Consider the following 27,788-nt stretch of genomic DNA (forward strand, 5'->3'; position numbering starts at 1 on the left):
CAAAGTGGATTCCCCTTCCATTTCCTGCAGAAAGCAGCCTGATTTCTACCAGGAATGACTGGCCCCTCGGCAGAGGACTGTGGTAAGAACATCACCCAGCATTCAAAGTGAATTTTCTTCTAGGCATTGCTTATTAGTTTTCTTTTTTGTTGTTGTTGTTGTTTTCTAACTTAAAAATCACTAAATGGCCTGGCAAAGAGAGTTGTATTTCAAGGCCTATCAACAAAGCATACATATATCAACTTGGTACATTGTAAGAATGGATGAGTCTTTCAACTAGGTATGGTGTGAGATCAAGAGAGTTTTCCAGGGCTGGAGAGATGGCTTAGCGGTTAAGCGCTTGCCTGTGAAGCCTAAGGACCCTGGTTCGAGGCTCGGTTCCCCAGGTCCCATGTTAGCCAGATGCACAAGGGGGCGCACGCGTCTGGAGTTCGTTTGCAGTGGCTGGAGGCCCTGGCGCGCCCATTCTCTCTCTCTCCCTCTATCTGTCTTTCTTTCTGTGTCTGTCGCTCTCAAATAAATAAATAAATAATGAACAAAAAATATTTTTTGAAAAAAAGAGTTTTCCAGGAGATAGGATCTCCAGAGAATATAGAACAAGGCTTCAAGGAGTCGTTAAGGAAGATAGCAATCACCTAGTTCTCTACATACATGAAAAAGGCAGCCACTTCGTCTCTATGGAAGTTTGAAGACTGCTAAAGGCTGGACTTTTTCATTAAAGTATCAGTTTCCTTTGCACAGAATTCCCAAGTTGTTCCTCTGGCTGTTCTCTTCTTCATATAAGGGTCCCAAAGTCCACGAGCTATAAATAAACACAAAACCCTCACAAGAACTTTAAAAATAGAAAGTCAGCAGGCAGCGATGAGCATATCCAGTGAATTAGGCCACAATACTGAAGCACCTTGCCAAGGCCCCTTGCTCTGATCTCACCAGGCTCATTCATTCTTATCACTGTACTGGAGGAAACCAGGACTTCTGCCTGCCCTGTTTCTCATTCTCCTGTCTCTCGGTGGTCTTAACAGGTCACAGGCAGGTCTACACAGGCTGCCCTACCTATAATGTACTCAGCAGGTACAGAGATCTTATATGTTCTTCACACTTTTTTCTCTTCTCATCACCCAAAGCCATCCTTAACCCTCCTTGCTTTCAAGGGAGAGACAAATTTACTATGATCTTCACCCTGGACAAGGAGACCTTTCATTTAAAAGAGAAAAGATGCTTTATTCTCTATGAATTGGGATAATTAAATATTTCTTGTAAACCTAGAATTAAAATGCAGACAATACATGAGTCCTTCAGTTTCCTTTTATTGGTCTTCAGAGGTGAACCTGGGTAAGGTCATAAATATGTATCAGGGTAGTGCCTGGCCTTCTGCTATTGAAACTCCACTCACAAGGAAGCCCAGTGTCACTGTCTGACTTGACTCCCAGAGTCTCCTCCCACTCTTTCACTCCCTCCCCCACACGTGCATCTCCCTACGCTGGCTACAGTGACTTTGAAACTAAGAAGCATTCTGAAGTGACACTCTCACAGCTGTGTGGTCTGGAATGCATTATGATGTCATGTCTCAATTACAATATTCGTTGGGCGATACAGGAAGCAGGCACAGGCCAAACGCAGCCTTAGAGCGTACTGCCACCTCCTGGAAAACCGTCTGTACCCTCTAGTGCCATGCCTCCTCCAATGCCACCAACCAGAAAACAAGGACTTGGGCATGGCCTTCTATCTTTAGAAGCAAAGATCTGAGTGTGCAGAGCCCTATTCTCCTGCCCCTTCAAATTGGAAGGCACCAGTCCCTGAAGGAAATGAAAAGGTGTAGCACTGCTGTCTTAATTAAAAATAAGTACCTAGGTCCGGGAGGCCACTGGTGTGGAAAGCTGCAATCATTACTCCTGCCTTCTGCTCCTGAGGCTGGAAACAGACGCTGCTTACTGTAAATGAGTGCCTGGCACCCGTAGGATCTTGCCTTTGGGATCTCTGAAGAGGCGCCAACCTTATTTATGCCAGGAAGGACTGGTCGGAAGACACGAAGCAGAAGCTGTACACACAGACAACACTGCAGTGAAGACAGCCCCGAGTTCATAGGGTCTTTGCTTGGTAACAATTGCTCACCAAGATTCTACCTTCAGGCTCATTGGGGCAAATAACGAGCTATTTCAAGAAAGCACTGAAGACACAGAAAAGTACCCAGGGTTTCCATTTAAACTCACAGCATCTGAAGACCAGTAGTTGTCTCCAAAGAACAGCTTTATGGATTACAGCATGATAGTTCTTGGAATTGGACCAGAAGAATAAATACATTTGGGAAGATATCAGGCTGGTCGTCATGACAAACAATGGGATAACAGATTTCTCTATTAACAGCTTTCCTTGGAAATAACAACCAAAAAAAAAAAAAAATCATTACCTACATAAAGACAAATAAAATATCCTTATTACCAATTAAATTCATCCAATTAGCCAAATTACTTGAATTCAACTAGTGTCCCTCTGAATCATTAATTTTTATTTTTTTGGAAGGGAAGTTATGTAACCTTTGGGAGAAAAATACAAAATTCTCGAAACTTTAGCATTCCTTCTCTAGAAAAATACATTCACATTTTTCCTTATCTCAAAAGTTTAATGGGCCTTGCCCACACCAAGTGATCATAACAACATTTAATTAAAGATGACCTTTCTAGCTAGATCTTATTGCCTGAGTTTAACTTTGGGACATTCTGGTTCTTAGGGTTGGGAAAAGAGAGGCCACATAAATATTTGCAAATGAGTGGAACTCTGGTTTTGGGACCTAGGATTAACATCCAGGGTATTTCCACTCCTCTTCCATTCCCTGGCCTCGTAATAAAAGTGAGGTTGATTGTTCACCCTTTAAAACTCCTGGACTTTCAGAGGCACACATCTGAAAAATCCTGATAACACCTGGCTTCAGCTCAGCTCCAGAGGAACAAAGCTGAATCAGGGCTTTGCTGGGCACCTGTTTGGACATGTCCTTTGTCCTCGCCCCTGGAGAGAAACCCTAATGAATGCTTTTTGGGAACACAGCCTTCCCCGGTGGTGGTTTCGGGAGGATCAGACACAACCTTTCCTGACAATGTCATGGTGATAACCCTCCCTGGAAACTAGTAATGAATAAAGTGTGAGGAGAATTGCAAATGCTGCACTAAAATAGCAGCAAAGTCTTGAAAGACCCGGGGCTCTTCCAGAGCTGCAGATCCTATACTTTGGAACCCAGTTTCTAACACACACTCTTGCCTTTGGTTCTTTGTTTTCATCCTTATCCTCAATTACTGTAAGAAGCTTTTTGTCTTCCCTTGCTGATCTGTTTGTAGAAGCCATGTGGTCACACAGATATTTTCTGATTTGGGCAGGAAAAAAAGAAGCAGTGTGCCACCCCCACACCCGCTCCCTCCAGCTTCTTTCCTTCCTTGGCCACTGTAGCCTGTCTTTGGAACTCATTGTTATTTCTCTTTCTGAAAGTGATAGAAATGATGGTCTCATATTCATGTAATATTATTATTTCTCATTTTAATCCTATAGCTTTTCACTTAGTTGATGGGAAAACTGTAGCACACATAGGTTAAGGTAATAAACCTGAACTGGCACACACCAATGACAATAGCAGATAAGTACTGAGTGGGTCTCATGTGTCAGGTATTGTGCTTAGCATTACCTAACTCCATCCCAAGTCCTTATTAAAAGGATGTGTTTTTAACTCCTTACTTTTAAGTTCCAAACCTGAAAGACAGTTTAGTTACCTACTGTTGCAATAATGCAACAAATGACCACAAATTCTCAGGGGCATTCACAAGAAGAAATCATTTAGGTTACTTTTCTATGGGAGGTTGGTCACATTAGGCTCAGCTGGGGTGGCTCCATTCCATGTGTCTTTCACCCTTCTTGGACAAGTGGGCCTACCCATATGCGCTTCCTACAAGAATGGTAGAGAAGGAACACGTAAGGCCATGTAAGTCTTAGGCTTAGAACTAGCATAAGGACACTTGCACTCATATAAAATTAATCATAGAATGTTACATGAAATAAAAATTAAGGATTGGGGCTGGAGAGATTGCTTAGTGGTTAAGCACTTGCCTGTGAAGCCTGAGGATCCCGGTTCGAGGCTCGATCCTCCAGGACCCATGTTAGCCAGATGCACAAGGAGGTGCACACATCTGGAGTTCAGTTTGCAGTGGCTGGAGGCCCTGGTGCGCCCATTCTCTCTATATATCTGCCTTTCTCCCTCTCTCTGTCACTCTCAAATAAGTAAAAATAAACAAAAAAAAATTAAAAAAAAATTAAGGATTGGGAAGGTATACCTGGCTTTAGATGAAGTCATTGCAAATTTGGATGTAGAGAAGGGTAAAGAACAAAACCCGAAGTTTGGCTTTGTCCCAGTGCTACCTGGCATTAAAATCCAAGTTCATAACTGTTGTTATGCCTAAGGAAACTTAATAAAGGGCTATTATTGTTATCTCAACCACTCTGCTGGATCAATGTATACAAACAAATGATGGTGGGCAGGGAAGCTATGAACAAGAAATGGAGTAAGAATGTGAAATGGGACATGAGAGTGAGGCTGCAACCACAGCTGCCCAGTGTTCCCTATTTAGAGTAAAGCCACATTTTACTTTGTCAATTCAGAGAAAATGAAGAAAACGGCCCATGCCATCTTCGGGGATGTATCCATATGATATGTATATGATGGCATAAGTCAAAAGATTTCTGATGCATAGTCACTTGTACATAGGAATTTAGGAGATGGTTCCTATTGTCAAGGACACAGCTCTCTTGGCAAAGAGTGAAGAAACCTTCTACATGAGCTTCAACAGGAGAACAAATCCAGCCTCACAAAATGGAAGACAAGCTAAAATGAATGAAACAGTGCCTTCAGTGGCTTGGAGGAGAATGGGATTGTAGTAAAATAACAAAGGCAATGGTTAAACAATAGGCAACTGAACCCACAAGAAACTGCCTACCAGGGGATAGATGGTCTCTTTTTGTTTTAGGAAACTGAAAATGCAGTTGAGTTAGCAGCAGCTGCAATACCCTTCACCTGTTAACTTTGGGTCTTAACCTGGACAAGATTGGTCATGACAGCCAGAGATAGTTCTGTTGGATAGCAATCCTTAGCAAGACTAACATCCAAGGATTACACTCCAATAAGAAGCTGGGATGAACTTCAAGAAATAAGAAAAAAATCCCCATTCATCTGGTATCTTCCCATTGGATTGTGAATTCCTCATTTTCTCTTCTCTATTGGAGGTGATTTATTTGGATAATCTCAAACAATGATCCTATTCTCTGTCTCTCTTTTTGTAGTCTGAAAAAAAAAAATTAGAGGTCTACTGATAACATGCTCTTTGCTTTATACTAGATACATTGGTGCTTCTTGGCTGTGATATAAAAATCTTTTCTTATTGAAAGAAATGGAAAGACAGCTCTCAGAGCATCAGAAGTGACTATGGAAAAAGCAAGCAATATGGAGAGGAACAATAGTCTTACAAGAGGGAGACATGTCCTTTCTTCCTGGTGATATCACTAGAGAGTCAATTGAAGTATGAGTGCAGAGACCCAGCAAGAAGATGTGGAAGACCACTGTGATATTTGGGAAGATTTCTTTATCTACACTTGTCCATTTCTTGTACCTACACCCTCCTCAAAGCCTTTCAGGCCACATGTCTTTCTTGAGGCCCTTTTAGTGGTACCACTGTGAGATACCTTATGAATTCTAGGATAGTAGAGTTCTTGGAGATTAGGAGCTAAAAATAAGGCTATTATATGTGGCCACTGACAATACCATTAGATAAATCAAAGTGTGTCACCATGGTGGAGGCTCTGGAAAGACCAGCCTTTTTTTTTTTTTTTTTTTTTCCAATATGCTCTGAAGAATTTAATTTGAAATGATTTCTGGAAGAGTCATCCAAATTGTGGAGTAATTTTGTTAAAAATCGATATTCTAATTAGATTAAAGGTTTAAAACACATGGAACAGTAATAATTTGTATGCCCAATAAACTCCTTGGAAAACAAAAATAAGTAAAACATTCTTCCATGCTGACTTAACTCCAAGTATGTATCATTTAATAAATGCACAGAAATTCCATTTTGTATGTTAGGTTGAAGAAGCCATGTATTAAATCTCTTTAGTTCATTCAAATCTATTTCATCAGAAAAGAAGCTCTTTCTACTTCATGGATGTCATTAAGTTCAACAAACATAAAAACAAATAGTTGTTAATATCTTACTATGTCAAGTATCAACCTTATGCCAAACTTAGATAAATGTGTATGTGTTCTGTACACAAATGAGTATTTTCTGTAATGTAAATCAATTTTTTTTTTTTTTTTGCTTTTACAGGTTTCACTGAAAAATTCATCTACAGTTCCTTTCCTGTCATGATTCCTTTGCATCTCAGCATGTTTGGAAAGCTGTATTAAGAAGGCAGATGTAATGAGGAAAACGAAGACTGAAGACTCACTCCTGAATTGCCTGGCTTCTTCTTGTTAGCTGTGCTGCATATGTTGGGACTACATTGTGGCTCCATCTCCACTACGTTGATGGCTATGTTATCACCACTGTTTCTGCAACATTGAGCCACATTACTTTAAAAAAAAATAATAACAATAAATAAAATTTCAAGTGCATTCTTTGGTGTTTTATTGTAATTTCTACTGCTTATACTGACCCACAAGGTACTGGAGCCACAGTCTGTCCTTTAACATAAATTTAATCATCTTGGCTACCTTCACAATCACTTGAGTCCTTTGTTATTTCAGTTTTATTTCTGCTAATTGATATTTTTAAAACAATTTTTGTCGTCAGTGAATACAGTCAAGTTGGTACCATTGTCAGCCTCTTCCCTGTCCTCCTCCGTCCATAGGGACCCTCCTTGTTGGAGTATATGGGTAGTGCATTGTGGGGTTAGCTTTTAGTTTTGGGTAGGAGGAAATGTCTTTGCATTTCATGACCCAACCTGTGGCTCTGACATTCTTTCTGCTCCCTCTTCTGCAAATTTCCCTGAGCCATGTTGGGTTCATATTAGGTCTGCTTCCATGTTGAGATCTTGGGTGCCTCTGTGTCTCTGTATATCTGGTTTGGTAGGGGTTGATTATTCTCTTTGTCTATCTCCTTCACTGTTGTGCTGGTTCCTGGTTCACCAAGAAAACAGCATTCTTGCATGTTTCCCCAATTATTCTTAGTTTCAGCTGGGGCCCTTTTAAGGTATGATGGAGTAGTTTTCTCCTTAAGATTTTTTTGTGTTTATCTGAAAAAGAGAAGCAGATTCTCCAATGGAGAGTAAAGTTAGCACCAAGTAGATGTAATAACAATTTTTTAAAGAGAGTTTAATGGAGAGTGGGTTCATTTTTGGAAATGGTTCTGATTTGTTTCCCAGCTCCAGCTATGAGTTCTGTTCCACTGAGCAGATCAGTTAGCCAAATCAAGAGCAGTTGGTTTCCCGCCATAGCTATGCACCACTATTGCACTTGTATGAGCATCATGTCAGGTTGTTTGCTGCTAAGTAGGTGAGACCATGTGTTGCTTGGATAGATATTTGTCATTATCCCCCAGTCACTCATGTCCTTCTGGCACGGAACACATTAGCTGTCTGGAGACTGACTCTCTTCCAGCTTCCAGCCATGTCACTCCATGACATGTAGCAACAGCGTATGGTGTCTTCAGCAGTAGGGTCTTAACACTAACCTATGGTGGGTCATCAAGTGCTCTGACATAAATCTGTCTTCTTTTGGGAGACCTTGTAGGTCTCTATGATCTAAAGCTCATTGTGGATGATATACACCTGCTGGTACCGGGAGTTACAGGTCAACACCCAAGAAGAGAAGGAAGAAAAGGATAAGTGATATAAAAGAGATAGAAAGATGAGAGAGAAGAGGGAGAGAGAGAGAGAGAGGGAGAGAGAGAGAGAGAAAGAGAGAGAGAGAGAGAGAGAGAGAGAGAGAGGGAGAGGAGCAGAAACAGGAGGAAATAATAGTCAGTTTTCATCACACCCTCTCCAGGATCTCGTGAATCTGGTGTTCCCTCTAGGGCCTGGTGGAGGTTCAACCATTTGGTCTGAATTTTAGGATGTAGAGTTTTATGGTACCATTGCCTTTTGGGTCCAGTTTTGTGTCCCCCACCCTTTCCCTTGCCCTCCCCTCCCTTCCCACCCTCCCTATTGTTCAGTCCTCAAGATGCTTGGTGGTTATGTCAGCAACTTGGTAGATTCAGGTTAGGAGCTGTAGATGAGTGAGACTATGCTGCAATTATCTTTCTGTGATTGGGTGAGTTTACTGAGAATAAACAAGCTGTTCCAGGTTCGACCATTTTTCTCCAAATTTCACTGTGTCATATTTCCTTACTGCTGTGTAGAATTCCATCATGTAGATATACCACATCTTAGTTATCCATTAGTCTAATGATGGACATCTGGGTTGATTCCAGCTCTTGACTATTACGAATTGAGCAGCTATAAAGATGGTCGAGCAAATCTCTCTGAACTGAGGCATGGAGCTTTTATGGTATATGCCCAGTAAAGGAATAACTGGGTCTGTTGATAACTCTATTATCGGTTTTGTTTTTTCTTTAGGAAGAATGAGTATTTTTGAGTGCTTTTCTTATTCTTACTTCATGGTGAGAATTCTCTTCCTGTATTGCAGCATTTTCTGCAAGTCTAGGATTGTTGTAATAAGAATCATAGTCTTGATGCCTAATATTTACTGAGCACCTACTCAGATTGGTCCAGGATGACTCTGCCCTAGAAGATTAACCTAATTCAAATCATCTTATAGAACATTAATTGAGTCAATCTCCTCCAAAACTGTCTAAGGCATGTCCATGTATAATCCCATTTTATCAATGAGACGTGTGTGACACAGTTTAAATTACTTGCCCCAGGTGCACAGCTATGAAGGAACTAAGCAGAAATTTGAACTGGAGCAATATGGCTTCAGAAGCTTTATTGTTTACATCCTCTGAAAGTACCTCTCACATACAGGAAAGCTGGGAATGGTCCCTGAAGCAGTTACCAAAAAAAAAAAAAAAAAAAATCTGTGTAAGGCACATTATGAGCAGAGAACTTTGGCTTTGCTACAGGGGACCCCAGATCTGATTTTGAATCTATGCCCAACACACAGCTTGAAAGTAAATTACTTTGCTATCTTTTTGAGATTATGCTATTCTGAATTTGGTAGTGTACATTCTAAGATTTAGGGAAAGGCTTGTGCTTACCTGGTTGATCTTTTTGTGTGTGTGTGTGGTGTTCATGCATGTGTGTGAGTGTGTGTGTGTACATGTACGTGTGGAGGTCACAGATAAATGATGGATGTTTTCCTTAATTAGTTTCCATCTTGTATTTATTTACTTATTTATCTATTCATTTATTTTTGTGTGCATGTGCACACTATGGCCTCTTGACACTGCTAACAAATGCCAGAGGCTTGTTCCAGAGGTGACTCAAGAATTGAACTCAGGCTGTCAGGTTCTGGAGACAAGCTCTTTTAACTGGAGAACCATCTTCCTTTCCACTCCAGAGGGAGATAGGATCTCTCACTGAATCTGATGCTCACCAATTTGGCTAACCTGACTAGGCAGCAAGCTGTAGGGATCCTCTTGTCCACCTCCCCATCCCCAGTGCTGAGATTATAGCTATGCACCACCACACCCAGCTTTTATGTGGGTGCTAGGGATTGGAACTTGTGCCCTATAACTTGTCAGGCAAGTACTTATCCACTGAGCCATCTTCCCAGCCCCACTTTCTACTCCTATTGCCTTTTTTGACTGACCAGTATTTATACACTCTTCTTCCAATACAAGCACCTTAATTGGATTTCCTGTCCCAATATGTGGTTGGAGGATCGGGTCACTCAGTGGGCATGTGACTGGGACCTGGATAGAACAATGCAGTCCTTATTTTTGAGAATTTTATTAAAACATGGGAAAGGAAAGCAATTTTTCTCCAGGGTCATAAAGAGGATGGGCTCAAGGCCCAGAGTTGTGAGAGGTATCACAAAGGAAGAGTTGGCTTCGATTAAAAAAAAAAAAAGATGCAAAATTAATTATAGAAACCTGCTAGACCCTGATAACATCTTTGGAATCTGTGGATCCTTCTGTTCTGGAATTCCCTAAACTTTTTAGTTAGATGGACCAAGTCTATCCTTCTCTTTGGACTTTAAGCCAGGTGGTTTTATATTGTAGTCCATTATATCCAAAAACTTTCTTCTCAAATACCACCTGGGCAAGAAGGATACATTCCTCAGTGATGGGGCTTAAGAACTCTTTTCTTCACAAGAGCATGTAGTGGGGATTTCTACTGTGGGGACACAAGCTGCTTTACACCACAACCTCCGCCCAACTCCGCCAAAGGGACAAAGCCAAAGGCAGACCAGTCTTCCTGGATTGAACTGTAAGTCCAGCATTTTCTTCCCCGGGGAGAGGGGGTGGGAAGAGAGTTTGTTCAGACTCATTCTCTTCTCCATTGATTCTATGACAACCCCATGGATTCCCGACCCTTCTTTTCTACCCTAGCCATCTCAGTCTACCTCAGAAAAGAGGGAAAGGCCATTTGTAATCATTAAAATGTAACTGAGTGAAACTCCATGGTTACTATCAGAATCTCAATAGGTTGTACATGGAGCTGCTCATTTAGGCAGATCATTTCCAAGTTCTGCTCAAGTTTTAAGACAACCAGGTGGCGAGCTCCCCTGCCCTCCTCTCATACTAACCTACAGGGGTGAGTCAATGGCTCTTCTCAGCTCCTAGCATGGGACTTCTATTTTAAAATTTTTATATGAAATGTTTATCTGTTCTTTGTTTTTGAACTAGCTTCTACAGTTCCCAAAGGAAGTGACTTTTCTTTTTGCCTTATATCCCCCCCCCTCCTTTTAACTAAATAAACAATAAGGAGCTCCTGCACATCCATGGGCAGTTCTGTCCTAATTATGAGCCCTAATTCCCACACCATGTTCCCTGGAGAAAGAGCATCAACAACACTGGGGAACTTGTTAGCTATAGAATTCTCAGGTCCTATGTGCTGAACCAGAAACTTTGAGGTGGGACATAATACATTTGAACAAACTTGCCCGATGATTGTACTTACAGAAGGTCAGCATCCCCTGGTAGTTGTCAAACATGCAAAAGCTCATTCCCACTACTGACCTATTGATGTGGCCAAGAATCTGAGTTTTAAACCAGCTTTCTGGGTGATTTATGTGTTCTAAAATCACTCTGCTATCTAAGTTATCAAAAGCATCAAATTACACAAGGGTACTTTTATTTTTTTGAAAAAAAAAAGGAAAGAAAAGGGAAGCTCAGGTGTTTATTGATTTTAATTTTTTTTTTTTTCTAACAAGTTTCCAGCTAAAACCAATGCCATGGACTGTGGGTAGTAAGTTCTCCAAGATTGCAGGGAAATTAGGGGCAGAGGAACACCATATATCCACTAATGAGAATTCTCCTCAAATCAAGAAAGACAGCTCTGCTTTATATAACTTACAGATCAGGCTTCAAGGTAAAATTTTGTTTCAAGTAAGAATTCTGCTGCTAAACAAATCTTTTAAGCAGCAGCTTTAGAGAAAATAGTCAACCTTTAAAGTGATAGACTTGCAAACCCAATTAGAAAGGAAATGTCATAGGGTAAATTAGCGTATGTGCAAGAGGAAGCTGGTGATGATATTTCACTTTTTAGCTTTTTAAAAGTGTTTACCAAGAGCTGGGTGTGGTGGCGTGCTCCTTTAATCCCAACACTCAGGAGGCAGAGGCAGGAGGATTGCCATGAGTTCGAAGCCACCCTGAGACTACATAGCGAATTCCAGGTCAGCCTGAACTACAGTGAGACCCTACCACAAAAAAAAAAAAAAAAAAAAAAGTGTTTACCAAGTCTCCATATTGAATGAAGTTTAGATTGAAATGCAAGTTGCTTGTAACTTGACACCTTATTTCAAGAAGGAAAACTCTTAAGTTCCAACTGACCTACAACATGACAATTCAGCACTTTCTGATTTGTATCCTAAACCCAGTATTCTTCTTTCTATCATTCTTCTCTTTGGACTTTCATGGGTATATAAGACCATTTCAAACATTATTATGCCTTTCAGGTAGAGAAGAAGCAAAGATGATTGACAAGTTTTCATGATGAAATAGCAGCCACTCACAATAACATCAACTCTCCTTTCTTCTTGTCTCCATTCTCAAATGGATCCCACATTGAATCTTTTTGAATAATATCTCCATTTTTCTGGGCCTTTGTTTCTATTTTTATGGCCACCAACTCAGCTTAGGTCTTATCCACTTTAAGTCTGCAAAGTATATTTCTTCTCCCATTCCCCTTTCCACTATCTCCCTCTAGTCCATCCTTCCAGACTAATCTTTATACAACATATTCCTTACCCTATCTCTAGAGCAAACATGAGGTTTTTCTCCCCAAGTCTACATGAATAATGTGTAATTTCTCCCTGGCAGTCAGGACTACCGGCTACCTGATCTTAATGCGCCTCTCCACTTCCTCTTCCCAGGATCCTCTTGTTTTTGAATCCAACCCATGAATACACAATACACATTACTCCTTGCCTTTTCTGTGTTTCTATGGTTGCTTTTGTTTAAACTATCTGAACAAAGAGATAGGACAGCATTCCATTTACCACTGAAAGCACTATATTGGAGCTGAATTTCTCCAAATCAACTCCTTAAAAAAAAGAGAGGGCTGGAACGATGGCTTAATGATTAAGCACTTGCCTATGAAGCCTAAGGACCCACGTTAGCCTGACGCACAAGGGGGCGCATACGTCTGGAGTTAATTTGCAGCAGCTGGAGGCCCTGGCGCACCCATACTCTCTCTCTCTGTCTCTCTCTCCATTTCCTTCTCAAATAAATAAAATATAAAAAAAATTTAAAAAGAGAGAGACAGAGAGAGAGAGAGAGGCTAGGTGTGGTGGCCCATACCTTTAATCCCAGCACGCATGAGGCAGAGAGGCAGAGGTAGGAAGATCTCTGTAAATTCGAGGCCACCTTGAGACTACATAGTGAATTCCAGGTTAGCCTGAGCTAGAGTGAGACTCTACCTCAAAAAACCAAAAAAAAAAAAAAAAAAAAAAAGAAAAGAAAAAAGAAAAGACAGAGAGAGAGAGAGAGAGTCAACTCCCAGATAAGAGGACAGATTGGAAGCTGTGTCTGTACATTCAAATGAACAAACAACAAATGGTATTCCTATAGGATAATGAATTAAGGAGAGATAAGTCTTGATGAAAATTTCTCAAAGGAAGAAGCCAAACCATTGGTTTCTGGCCATAACACTGTTAGTGCCAGCTGGCGGCAGCTGAGGCTGCCAGGGAAGGGCTCTCACGGGCAGGCACCTGGAGGGCTGGAGAGAGGAGTTCAAGCTGTGAAAATGCAGCCACAGGCTGGATACAAGACATATTCAAGAGTAAGTAGAAATAATATCTTGAAAATGGCTATCTGACTCTACAGATAATAAAAAGCACTCTACAGATTAAATATAATCTTTATCCAAATTCCAATGACATTCTTCACAGAACTAAAAAAGAGTTGCAAATTTCACTTGGAAACAGAAAAGAATACATAATAAATAGCCAAAGTACTCCTAAGCAAAAAGAATAATGCTGAAGGTATCCCAATACCTGACCTCAAATTATACTACAGAGTCCTATTGATAAAGACACCATGGTCTGCTATAAAACAAATCTGTAAACCAATGGGATAGAATACAGACTGTAGAAATAAACGTGCGTAGATATATCCACCTAATTTTTCTGACAAAGTTGTCAAAAACATACACTCAAAAAAGACTGCCTCTTTAACAAATGGTACTAGAAAACCTGTATGCCCACATGCAAAAGAATTAAATTAGATCCATGTCACACTGGATAAAGATCACTTCATAATGGAACAAAGACCTTAATATAAAACCTAAGCAGAAGCCAGGCATGGTGGTGCACACCTTTAATCCCAGCACTCGGGAGCCAGAGGTAGGAGGATCAGTGTGAGTTTGAGGCTACCCTGAGAGTACACAGTGAGTTCCAGGTCAGCCTGGACTAGAGTGAGACCCTACCTCAAAAAAACAAACAAAAAAGAAATCATGTGAGTTTGAGGCCAGTCTGAGAGTACATAGTGAATTCCATGTCAGCTTGGGCTAGAGTGGAACTCTACCTTGAAAAACCAAAATAAGAAAAAGAAAAAAAAAGAAAGAAAGAAAGAAAGAAACTTTGAAACTGCTAGAAGAAACAGTAAACATACTTTAAGATACAGCCATAGGAAAAAATTTTCTGAAAAGTTCTTCAATAGCATATGAGAGGAGGCCATGAATTGGCAAATGAGATACATATTAGTTATTTTCCTCACCATATGACCAAACATGTGACAAGAAGCAGCTTATGGAAGGGTTTATTTCTGCTTACAGTTCCAAAGGAATCATGGTGACAGGAACTAGAGGCCAGCAGTCACACTGTGCGCATGATCAGGAATCAGATGGAGAGAAAAGGAAGTAGGAAAAGGCTACAAAACCTGCAGATCTGCCATTCACACTTCTTCCAGGGGGGACTACCTCCCTAAGGTTCCATCACCTTTCCAAACAGAACCACCAGCTGAGGACCAAGCGCTCAAATGCAAAACCCGTGGGGAAGCACTTTACATTCAAACCACAATGGGATTATCTGAAATCAAACAGCTTCTGTATGACGGAACAAAGAGACAGCCAACAGAATGGGAGAGGACCTTTGCCAGCTATACCTCAAACAGGGGATTAATATCTAGGATATATAAAGAACTGCAAAAATTAAACACCAAAAAAAATCTTTGAATCAATAAATGACCTAATGACCTCAACAGACAGTTCTCAAGGGAGAAATGCATCTGGCCAATAAATATTTTTGAAAGTGTTCAACATCCTAAGGATCAAAGAACTGCAAAGTAAAACTACCCTGAGATTCTATCTCTATGCAGACAGAATGGCCAACCTTAAGAAAATGAATAATAACAAATGTTGGTGAGGATGTGGGAAAAGATGGCACTGCTAATAGAAGTATAAACTAGTGTAGCCATCATGGAAATCAGTGTGGAGGTTTCTTTTAAAACTAAATAATATCAAGTGACCTGGCTATGTCACTCTTAGATATATACCTACAGAATCCTGAGTGCTGACAGAGGGATAATTGTACATCCATGTTTATTCCTGCACTATTCATAGTAGCTAGGAAATGGACTCAATCTAGATGTTCAAAAAGATGAATACAGAAAGAAAATATGATAAATATACACAGTAGAATTTTATTTCGTAGAAATAAAACTGTAACTCATTTTAACTTTGTTGCAGAAAAATTTCAAACTAGAACCTTGAATGCCATCTCAATTTATCACTTAGCATAATGCAAACTCTAAATTTGCTTGTAAGTCAAGAAAAAGTAACGTAGACAAAGAATTAAACACAGGAAATACAGTAGGCAAATCTGCTATAAAAGAAAAGGTATTGGAGAAATAATGTTATTAGTACTGAGATACTAAGTTGAGTCATAAAATCACCAATCCTCAAACGTTTTTTAAACATATGAAACAGCAATTTGCATGATTCAACCTAATACAGTCCTTTGTGGATATCTTTTTTCTTTGACATCTTGCAGTCTGTGGCAAGAAGGCAAAGCCCTGACCACTGCTTGCCTGGCTGTTTCTTAGTTTTATTTGTAGCAAGCAAGCAGCCCGCCTGTGAGTGATGAGGAAAGGGCTCCTCCTGCAATGAAGGTCCAGCTTACTGACCACTTGCTCCCATGCTCAGAGTTTCCCTCCCCAAACACACCTCTCTGTAAATGCGTGTGGCATTGGCCTCTGCATCTTCCCTTTGGAACCTGGGACCAAAGGAAATCCATGAAAACATACTGATATTTGTACTAATTAATATGCTGTGAGAAACAATCTGCCTGGACTCTGACCTATAAATGTCATGCTTTCTAGCATCCACCAGTAACTTTTAGCTCTAAAGTGGGGTAATAAAATCAACTCCTAGGCTCAACAAATACATAGTACAGAATATTCTCAAGGTCACATTAGCAGTAGTTAAAAAAAATAAACATTCCCCAAACAATTAGCATTTGAGACCAGGAAGTTAAAACCATCCTTAAGAAAGAACATATGGGGGCTGAAGAGATGGCTAAGAGGTTAAGGTGCTTGCCTGTAAAGCCTAAGGATCCAGGTTTGATTCTCCATGTCCCATGTAAGCCAGATGTGCAAAGTGGCATATGTATATGGAGTTCATTTGCAGCAGCTAGAAGCCCTGAAGCACTCTCTCTCTAATAAGTAAGTAAATAAAAATAAATACTTAAAAATTGAAAAAAAAAAAGAAAGAAAGAAAGAACATATGGGGTGTAAAGACAGTTTAGTGGTTAAGGCACTTGCCTGGGAAGCCTAAGCACCCAGGTTTGATTCCCCAGTACCCATGTAAGCCAGATGCACATGGTGGCAGCTGATGTTCATTTGCAATGGCTTGAGGCCATGTTGCACCCATTCTTTCTCTCTCTTTCAAGTAAATAAATAAAGTTAAGAAAAAAAAAGCATTCATGTCTTTCTGTTTTGGTTCTTAAGGATCCTCTCAGGAAATGAAAAACTTAAGAAAGAAGCAAAAAGACATGGTGTGTACCCCAAAAGCCTGCATGCTGTTAGTGGATGTGACTGCTCTGAAAGAAAGCCCCCCAAAGGAAGCAGTGATTGTGTTCTGACCCATGGGCATGTGAGAAATTTCAGGCATAAGTGATAAAGTTTCTGTCTGTTCCAACTTGATTTGCCCTTGGGCTCCATCCTTAGGTATCAAATATAGTTTGTAATTAAGGGCTCCTATAGCATTCAGACATCCAGATTATTTTATTTTCCTGAAAGCCCTGGAACTGAAGCATAGGCTACATTGGAAATAATGATCTGAGTCTGTAAGCACAGCTCCCTGCTTGCTTCTGGGATTGTAGCCTTGAGTGGTCACACTAGTTTTCTTCTTTTCTAAGCTGACCATTGATGAAACATAACCATCCCTCTTCACAACAAGACCACAATTGTGGAGTTGGCATTTTTATGTAAATAGATGTTCCCTGATTCATTAAACCCCATTGTCCCTGACACTTCTTTTCTGACCCTTATCAGCCACACACTAGCAAAACATGAAGGAATAAAGAGGACAAAGAAAGGGTGACAGCAAGAAGTGTATTGTGACTGTCACCAACAAGAAAATTTGGAAGAGGGTGACTGAACACCCAGGGGTGATGCCCTGTCAGCCAGTCACAGCTGCATTTGTTCAAAGCTTGTCAAGTGCTTAGCACAATTTCAAGGTGTCACACAGAGATACATAGGAAATGACAGTCATCAGTGCCACTTTAAGAGCACTTAAAATTTAATGGATGAGATAGTACAATTAAGTGCCTATATATCCATAAACATACAACTGCCCTTGCTTACCTCTTGATTTCTTTTATAGCACATGTCAAAACTTGCAATATATAGTTTATTCTCAGGTTCTTGCTTGGTATGACTTCCCTTGAACTGGGATGTCTCTCATATGAGACAGTGTGTCCATTCCAATCTTTTATAGCTGCTACTCCAGATCTCACCCACCAGAGCATAAGTTCCAAATTGACAGGGGCCATGTCTCTCTTATTCAACACTGTAATCACCTGTAATCATTATTCAAAAAAAAAAAAAAAAACCAAATACAGTCTAAAATTTTAAACTAAGTATGTTCAAATAAGTAAATATATAAAACTAGCACACTCCTTATTTTCTGAATGCTGCTACTAAGCTGTTACTAAAAAGGATCAAAGTCAGAAGCCAAATTCCACAGAATTTAGATGAGGGGGGGAAAAAAAGAAACCATGAAACCTATTTGTACTTCTGTTTCCTTAGTGAATATTGAGTATTGAGATATAAATCAGGAAAAATTAGTAGAACACAGAGGGCTTATCACCTGCCATGTGACTTTTAATTAGATTTCAAGCACAGAGGGACACTGCTGGTACCCACAGGCTTTTCAAGGTTGAAGAGCAATACAATAGCCTCCAACCTGAACATGTTCCAGCTGAGACATTTCCACCATAGTGCTAAACCAGTAAAGCTCAAGGGTGTGACATTAAACACCAGGTAGAGTAATTTCATTCATGACCCCAGTTTTGTATCCCTCACATGGTACTTTGCCCTACCCCGTGATGCTGAGCTCAGTTATTTGACTTCCTTTGGCCAGGGGGATGTTAGCAAATGTGATGTGAGCAGAGGTTTGAAGGTGCCCACATGTTAGAACTTGCTCACACCCCATAAGCCTGGCCTACCCTTCTGCAGGGAGTGCATCCTTGGCTTGGCTCCTTGTCCCAGCCAAGGCTATCTTAGACTGCCTGAATGAATGAGCCTAGTTAAAATCACCCAGCTGTCTGCCTCTCACCTCAGAGGCATGAGTGGGTCCCTCCAAGATCAGCAGGATTTCCTCACTGGTCTATAGATTCATGCACCACTGAATTTTAGAATGCTTTAGTTTATAGCTTTATAGTTGTAATAGCTAAGTGATAATATATTCTTATAGAGTAATAAAAATTAACTACCATCAAAACAAATGTTTTAAATGCAAACACGATTCTTTATTGGAATAGAGAGCAGATTTAGTTCCATGATTTGTTTTCTGTACAACTACGCACACTTTCCCTCCTACCACATCTCTGCTACTGGGGCTGAGGAGGCCCGGGAAGGACACATTTAGAAGAGAGTCGTGAAGAACCATAACAGGCTCACTACAGCAGTAGTGGCTGACACCCTCCTGGCACTGTTGACAGGCCAGTTCTTTGTGTGGACTTCATCCAGAAGTGAGAGGACGCCCTCCATGGTCTCCTCACAGGTGGGCTGGATCTGGCTTTCGGGCAGAATAAACCCGTAAGTACCATTGTCCCTCAGCTCAAATGTGTATGAAAAGGGGATCCCAATGTCTCGAGCCCAGTCTCTTGAGGACCCTGACACGGCATCTATAAAACACGAAAGCAAATGCCGAAATGAGACCTTTCCTAGGACAGATTTCCAAAACCTTTTCAGTGAATTAAAACTTAATCAATAAAATAAATAAACCATTCTATATGAGGGTCCTGTGGACAGCTAAGTCTTCCCTCTTTCATTGGTAGGAAGCCCCTGGAGGGCCTATATATTATTTGGTCTTTTCCTCCTCCATGGTACCTAGCCTATGTCTGGCACATGGATGTGATTTAGTTCAAATTTCTCAGCTAAATAAAAAATGAGGCAACCTCAAATTGCAAGGCAAGGATGAATCTATTGACTCAAAAAAAAAAAAAAAAAACAGAAGAAAAAGAACCCCTAGGAAGATTATTGCTCAAATATTATCTAGGTGGGCCCTGGAAGCTGAATTGGGTGGGACTGGGTCTGGGAGAAACACTGAACCCTTCTTTCCATCAGATTCCTTTGATTCACTTCCCAGGTTTCACCCTCCTCTGCTTTCCTGGCTTGATGGATCCTCTGGGAATTGGATCAACTGACCAAATGGACAATGTCTTTCCTGTTAACTCCTGTGAGTTCCAACTTGCCAGCTCTTTTTAATCAAAGCCAAGCAAAGGTCTGGCTTGAGCCAAGGTATTAACTTGTTACCTTTAGCTCATACTGTATCCCTAGAGAGGGTAATTCTGAACTTGCCCAATCTCTCTTTTATCCTTGGTCATTTTGTTTTTCTGTTGATCCCAGAACTCCTGCCCACCTCACCACCCAAACTACATTGACTTCTTTTATGCCTTAGATACTAATGAAGAGGTGAAAAAAAAAAGACACTTACATAAAATATCTGCACTAGATCCAACTCTATAATTGGTTCCATGCTTTGCTTTTAATGCATTTGCTGCCTTCTGTCCCACTTGAATCTGTAGGTGGGAAATGCAGAAACAGATAGCTGGTGTTAAAAATAAATCCAACAATCTAAGGGTTTTATACTTTGTACAGATCTATCTCCAAGGTTTTTAGCTGTTTTTTCAAACTCTCATTGGATGTTTACATCTAGGGAGACTGTTGTTACTTCACACGAAGCAATTCATATTCATTTTTGTTACCTTTCTCACCAATGAGGGTGTTCTGACTTTCCTACTTCTTGCACACTGGTCCAACACACATGTACGATTCTGTATCATTGACTCCCCTTCTCTCAAAGTTACCAACTTGCATTTCCATAGCCCTATGTCAGATTCCTTACCTCTGCACTGGCCTATTGCATCTTCTAATACATTTAGGAACTTCCTCTCATCAATTTCTACCCCAGTTAACCCCACCTGGCTTCCAGATACACAGAGCTACATTCATGATACTGTTGAAAAGCTTTCAATAATTCCCAATTGCTCACTGAATTAAGTACAGACTTCTTAGCCTAGATTTTGAGATTTTGAGATGGCCCTAAGTCACTTTTCCAATAGCATGCTCATGTTCCTCAGCCCCTCCATCTTTTCTAAGGATGTTTTCATCACCTAGGAGCCCTACCTATTTGAATTAACCAAACCTGGAAGGACTTCTCAAATGTTAACTTCTCCATGTGACTGTTCCTGATTACCCCAACTAGATTCCTCTTCTCCCTGGTTAGAATCTCTCACAGCTCTTTGTTCTTACTTCTGTTATGGTACCCTCTGATATTTTTCTTAGAGATATCTGCCATAATTCTCCACCACCATGTAACTTTGTTACCCTGGAAATCCCTCAGAACTAGATGGTTTCAAAGGTCCCCCTCTTGCTCTCCAAAGAACCTTTCCTGAGATCAGAGTCAGTATTGAAATTCAATTCCTACTGACCTTCTAAATCTTATAATCATTAACCTTCTGATGCATATTTTTCCATAGGTCTGTTGATCTTGTAAGAATTCACCAACCAGACTCCTGAGTGCTAAAGCTATACCCATTCTATTTCCATATGAAACTATATCCCACTAGTTTCCCTTAGAATCTATATAATCACTACCAAAACCCTTTGCTTTTCCTGTTGGTACTCAGATGCACCATTGCATTGGTCCTGGGGCAACCTAGCTACAGTGGGAGATACATCAGCTCCTCTGACTTTCAATTGGTAACAGTGTAGTTTGAGATCCTTTCTCTCCTCTCCTTCTCTGCACTTCCAAGCTGAGTGTTAAGATGTGATAGAGTTGTACTTGGGTAGGGTGAGGGAGATAGGCCCAGGACATTAAAAGAAAATAGCACTGAATTGAACATACGTTGAAGATGCTCTTTTCTACTCACTTATAAGAATTCTATCTTTGGTCATTCACTTGCTCTCTCTCTCTCTCTCTCTCTCTCTCTCTCTCTCTCTCTCTCTCTTCTCCACCAGAGATTCCAAGTTTATCTCAGTTTCCAGGTCTGGCATTCCCAGAATGGAAATAACAGTTAGCAACAGCTGAAGAAATGCAAGGTATAAAACACCTGAATTATTTATACTGGAAAGAGGATGTGGTAGTTTGAATGTTAATGCATGTCCCCCATAGACTCAGATGCTTTTCTTTTCAATTTTTAAAAGTTATTTTTATTTATTTATAAAGAGAGAGAGAGAGAGAAACCAAGGCCTCTACCTGCTACAAACCAACTCCAGATGTATGCACTACTGTGTACCTAGCCTTACGTGGGTATTTCAGAATTGATCCCAGGTAGTTAGGCTTTGCAGACAAACACCTTAACTGTTCTTAACATCTCTCCAGCCCCAAAGACTCAGATATTTTTGATTAAGCTTCCTACTTAGTCTTTAGTGGGTGGAGCTCTGCTGGAGGAGGTATATCACTGGGGTGGATCACGAGTCCAACCCTACTAGGAATGAAGAGAGCCTCCTTGTGTTCTGCTGGTTCATGCTTGCTGGTGCTGGCTTTCTGCTATGGATGTATGATAAAATGAACCAGCTTCTTCCACCATGATGAAACTTCCCCTGGAATCTGTAAGCTATAAATAAATCCTTTCCTCCCATAACCAGCTTCTGGTTGCATGTTTGTCCCAACAATGTAAAGGAAACTGTGACAGAGGGCATTTTAAGAGAAAGAGAGAGCTAGGGGGTGGATTTCTGGAGAGGAACTTTGGTGAGGAAATGAGCTGCTGTGTGTGATGAAATTAAGAGCAAGGGTCCTGGGGAGAGTGAGTGTTGCTGTAATTTACCAGCTACATTCTCTTCTGACGTTCTTTGAGAGGTATCTAGTAAAGATATGAACTGTTGTTAATTACCTTAATTCACATGAGCCCCTGTGCTTCTCTAAATGAAACCTACACTAACTGGTCTGTGGAGAGTCCTTACCTTCATTCCCAGCATGTGAATTAATCCTAGGCACATTTTCTACCCAAATAATCTTTTTGCTTTTTTACTTTTATCTTCCTCTTTCTTTCTTTCTTTTTTCTTTCTTTCTTCCCTCCTTCCTTCCTTCCCTCACTTCCTGTCTCCTTTCTTACTCTCTGTCTCTCTCTCTCTCTTTCTTTCTTTCTTTCTTTCTTTCTTTCTTTCTTTCTTTCTTTCTTTCTCTTTCTGGTTTTACCCTCAACAACTACCTCTTCTTCTCATTATCAGCCTTTACTACCTCGTTCCTTTCCCTCAAATCCTGGCTATGAGGTAAGAAACAGTCATCCTAGGTATTACTTCTTTTGACAAAAGATTATTTGGACTTTATCCTTTTCAAGGATTTTTCCATTAGTAATTACTATGAGGAAGTAGATAAAAGTAAGAAATATATATGTGAAGTGTAGACTTGTGATTCTGAAGTTTGGTCCTATTTTTAGAGAAGATGAAATGGAAATTCCCTAGACTTTGACTCCTGTCTCTGGGTGGAGCTCTTGAATACATGCACCATTTTCTGAAACTATATTACATAGCTGTATGGAACCCTCATCTCTGTGGCCCTTCTTTACAATAAGAGTACTTCCTGGAAAAGATGATTAAAATTAAAAAAGAAAACTACCTCCTTTGCCAGTGAAATGTGATATATGCTGCTGAAGACCTCTATCTAGTCTGTTCAGCAGCCCTTTCACTGGGACATAAGGGTGCATTCACAGGCAGATTCACAAACACTTTAATTAAAGTTCTGGCACATGTGAGAAGAAATAGAACTTGAGATGGGGTACAGAGGCAGATATGAAATAGTTCAAATGGAAATTATGAAACCATGTAAAACATTAAGATTTTGCTAGGTATTCTACTTTCCAGAGCAGCTTAGGAAGGGGCTGTATACCATCATACCTCCCTACATATTTACTACGGTTTCTAAAACAACTTTGTGTTTGTACACATAGAAAGATCAATACTAGTCTGTGATGTTTGCAACTAGTTCTAGAAATGAGAATACCATGGAGGAGTGGGTTTGTTTTTGTGCCTTGGTACATAATGTCATATCTTCCTGGAGGCACTGCTAAGAAGACTCAATAAGGCTGATGGATAGAGGCAAAATATTGAGATTTTCATCAAAAAATCTTGAAGGTGAATGTTGAATCTTATTCTTCACCATCTGAAACTCTAAGAGGTAGAGAAAAAGTTACTAGGTTTTATGCAGAGAACTAGGATTTACCAGTATTTTCATCTTAGAATTACCTAGTGTCTGTACTACTACCTCTAATTACTCTTGTCCTCTTGCTCCTTCCCCTTGACCACAGAGCTCTAATCATACAGGTGATCAGCAACACAAGGCCCCTCTTGCTTTTGAATACAGGCCTTGCAAAATGGTCATGAATATGTCTTTACCTGAACCAAAATGGAATGATATTCCTAAGAAAAACAATGGGATTTACAAATACTGGTGAAAGATCTCTTCCCACCAAAGATCTTTCTGTTGGTCAAAGTTACCTCTGGAAATTCATTGCCTTTTTATGGTTCCCTTTTAATTTAAAAAAAAAAAAACACAAGAATATCACAGAAGCTGGGAAATAATGTTGGTTTGGGATTTCTTAAATGATCTTTGCATTTCTGCAATGTTTTTCACTGAACATATACTTTCCAGGGTTATTTATAAGGGAGGATAACACATCACATAATTGACTGGTAGTCTAAATTGATAATGACTCCCCAAAGGCAACCCCTTTCTGAGCAGAGTGAGGCAGTGTGAGGGTGCTGATTGTCCCTCTAGCATATAAAGAACCAAGTTCTCATCTAGGTGCTACTGTTTCCTGTCTGTGGGAGTTCTGAAAGTGTAGCTAAGTCAAGTTTTCAGTCATCATCCCCAAAGGGAGATGAATATGTTATCAATGAGGGCCAATTGAGATGGTGCCTTTACAATTCCTCTGTAAAATATAAAGATCAAGGCAAATGTTAGTTACTGCCACAGCTTACAGAATGATCACATAGTAAGGATGTAAATTATGGAGCTCTGGAAAAGGGAAATGTAATTTTTTCAAAAAGGTATTTAGGGGCTGCAGAGATGGCTTAGCAGTGAAGGTGCTTTATTACAAAGCCTAAGAGCCTGGGTTCCATTCCCCAGTACCCATGTAAAGCCAGATAGATACACGAAGTGTTTCATGCACCTAGAGTTTATTTGCTACCACTGGAGGTCACATGCCCATTCTCTTTCTCTACTTGAATCAAATGAATAAAGTATTTAAAAAGAAAGGTATGTGGATATTGCTAGATATTTTTGACTGTCGAAGAAAGGGTTCCCATAAGCAAAGGTCTATCATGTTTCATTTGTTTGTTTTCTTGAGGTAGGGTCTCTTTTTCTAGCCCTGGCTGGGCCTGAAACTTACTCTGTAGCCCAGGCTAGTCTCAGACTCACAGTGATTCTCATACTTTAGCCTTCCAAGTACTGGGACTAAAGATGTGAAGTACCACACCTGGCTTTGGCTTTTCTTTGAGCATCCAGGCCCTGTGCTTTGTGGTCATGCTCCACTGGGAAAGAGCATTGGCTGTAACCTAACCAAAAGTCATCTGGTGCCCTCTGTCAACCATAGAATAAAACTTGACTTCACATTATGGCTTGCGCATAATGAGTAGCTTCTTCTTTTTTTTTAATAATAAAGAAGAAATAATAAAGATTAAATGACAAGCCTTAGCAAGAACATGGAAAACTTTGAATCATTGTGCTCTGTAGAGTGAATATATTAAATTATACATCCAAGGGTTAAAGAGGTGGCTTAGTGGTTAAGGCATTTTCCTTTGAAGCCTAAGGACCCAGGTTCAATTCCCTAGTACTCACATAAGCCAGATACACAAGGTGGCTCATGTGACTGGAGTTCATTTGCAGTGGCCGGAGACACTACTGTGTCCATCTCTCTGTCTCTCAAATAAATAAATAAAATTAAATTAAAAATATTTTTTTAAATCAACTCCTACCAAATCAGAGAGCCAGAGCCTCAGAGGCCCCCAACACCTCAGCACTGAAGCAGACCAAAAATGAACCCAACATGGCTCAGAGAAATTGTGCGGAAGAGGGGGAGGAAAGAATGTCAGAGTCACATGTTGGATCATGATATGCAGAGACATTTATCGTACCAATAACTGTGGGCTAACTCCACAATGCACGACCCATTTACATCAACAAGGAGGGTCCAATGGGAGGGGGTAGATCATAGATGAGCCTAAACAATGGTACCAAACTGCCTGTATTTGCTGAAAAGAAAACTAATAAATTAAAATTTAAAAAAAATATTTTTTAATTTGGAAAAATTGTATAGTCAAAATGGAAAACAGTATGGTGTTTCTTCAAAAGTAAAAGTAGAATTTTCACATGATCCATCAACTACGTTGCTAGTATTATTCAGAAAAATTACAGGCAGGGTCTAAAAGTGATATTTGTATGGTCATATTCATAGCAGCATTATTTATAAGAATTTAACAGTAGAATAAAAAACATGGTATATACATGCAATGGAATATTATTTGATTATTAAAAGAAAGGGGATTCTGACATATCTTACAAAGTGGGTGAACATTTAGAAGATGATGCCAAGTGAAATAATCCAGCCTTGAAAAGACAAACAGTTTTTGATTCCACTGATGTGAGGTATCTACAACAGCTGAACTCAGTGATGACAGAAAGTAAAGAGAGTTGCCAGAGCTGGGGACAGAGGAAAATGGAGGGAATGCTATTGAATGGTATCAGCTTTCATTTTCTCATGATAAAATGAGTCTAGTGATTGGTTTCATGGCACTATATAACATGAACTATACACTTAAAATGGCTATGGTAGGATGAGGAGATGGCTCAGTTGGTAAAGTGACTGCATTGCAAACATGAGGGCCTGGGCCATGTAAAAAGCTACTCATGGGATGGAGAGATGGCTTGGCAGCTATGGCGCTTGCCTGTGAGGTTTAAGGACTCAGGTTTGACTCTCCAGGTCCCATATACTGACACAAGCGTGTGAGGGGGCACGTGCATCTGGATTTGACTGCAGTGGCTGGTGTGCCCATTCTCTCTCACACTCTTTCTCACTCTCACATTTTTAAAAAATGCAGTCTGTTGCACTTGTCTAAAAAAAATTCTTGAGGCATGCACCTATTACCCTGGCACTGGGGAGGCAGAAACAGGAAATCCCTGGAGGTTGCTGGCAGTTCACCTAGCCTTATTGGTGAACTTGGTGTGACAGCCTGCCTCATAGAGAGGTGGACATGTCTGAGTGCAACACCTGAGGCTGTTCCCTGCTTCCACATGCATGAGCACACATGTGCAAACATACCTGCACATGTATGGATACTCAACCATGCGTGCCCCCCCCCCCCCACAGAAACACCCACCAAAACATGCTTATTATGGTAAGTTTATGTTAGGTAAATTTTACAATTAAAAACAGAAAGATCAATTAAGAAATAAAGATAGTAACTATTAAAACAATTTTACATTTACTCTCCCTTTGATTTGTAGCTATTATCCTCAGGTTCACAAAAGGGCAAAAGGCCCAGTTCCCTTAAGCAATTGTGCTCATCAGGGCTTGGGTAAACACAGCTTTTTTGGAGAAATGTCTGGATAAAACAAAGCGCAAATTCCCTGGTGTGTGTGTGAGGGGGGGCTTGCATTTCCCTGGCCCTTCCTCTTAGAAATATTCCTGGGCAAATGCTGGAGGGAGAATTTAGAAGAAAACAGAGCATTGTGTGGAGCAGAAAAGAGAGCAGATATTATTTAGTCGTGTTATTTTAGATATGCCATATTCCATGAACAGCTGGCAAGTTCTTTAAAACACGGTTTCAAAAGCCGTGCTTGCTGAATGGAGCTTCAAGAATTCACAGAAATGAAAGTGCATTCCTACAGATTATTAACATAATCATCTCGTTTATAGTGTAGAATACCTAAGATGTCTCCCGGCTTGACACTTTGTGAAAACAGGTAGTTAATTAACATAGGTAAAGCAGCATTTAACCCAAAGCCTTTCTGGCAGGCATCTGGCAAGGTGCAGAAAGCAGGCAAAAAGGAAATAAAGATGAGCTGAGGGAAGAAAAGGCAGGGTTAGAGCCGAAATCTTGGAATGGTGATGAGTGAAAGGAAGGCAGTGGTCTGCAGCGGTTTCCCTAGAGGCATGGCGCTGTGGACATACCAATTCTTCATGGTTACTTGATTTATTTTTGGTGTATCCATAGGGTGTGAGAATGAGCTGTCCATAAGAATGTATGGTCAGGAAGCACAAAATGTCCTTCTTCTTGCTCTCTATAAGGCTTGAGACAGCCTTAGCCTCTGGCTCAGACACTGGTTCTGTTCCACAGAATGTTAAATCTTGGCAGTTTGTGGATGCACCGATACCTGCAAGATACAGGAAACCACATGCAAGCCTCGTGATCTCAGTGGAGAAAGGACCGTCCTCAGGGTAGGAGGCTCATCTGTGGTTTTCTGAGTCTGCTCTAAGTCACCTTGGCTAATCA

The 27,788-nt window shown here is 40.4% G+C and overlaps 1 protein-coding gene across 1 annotated transcript in view; it reads right to left on the minus strand.

The window, feature by feature from the left end:
• Cpo (carboxypeptidase O) overlaps positions 1-27,788 on the minus strand; it is a 111,890-nt gene that overhangs the window by 36,349 nt on the left and 47,753 nt on the right. Inside the window, exons 8-10 of the mRNA XM_045148361.1 lie at positions 27,467-27,669; positions 19,789-19,873; positions 18,750-18,976 (exon numbers count right to left, since the gene is read on the minus strand). Of these exons, the coding sequence (XP_045004296.1) occupies positions 18,750-18,976; positions 19,789-19,873; positions 27,467-27,669 (515 nt within the window). The remainder of the gene's footprint in view (positions 1-18,749; positions 18,977-19,788; positions 19,874-27,466; positions 27,670-27,788) is intronic.

This window comes from Jaculus jaculus, chromosome 4 (genome assembly GCF_020740685.1).
Source record: "Jaculus jaculus isolate mJacJac1 chromosome 4, mJacJac1.mat.Y.cur, whole genome shotgun sequence".
Lineage (NCBI taxonomy): Eukaryota > Metazoa > Chordata > Mammalia > Rodentia > Dipodidae > Jaculus > Jaculus jaculus.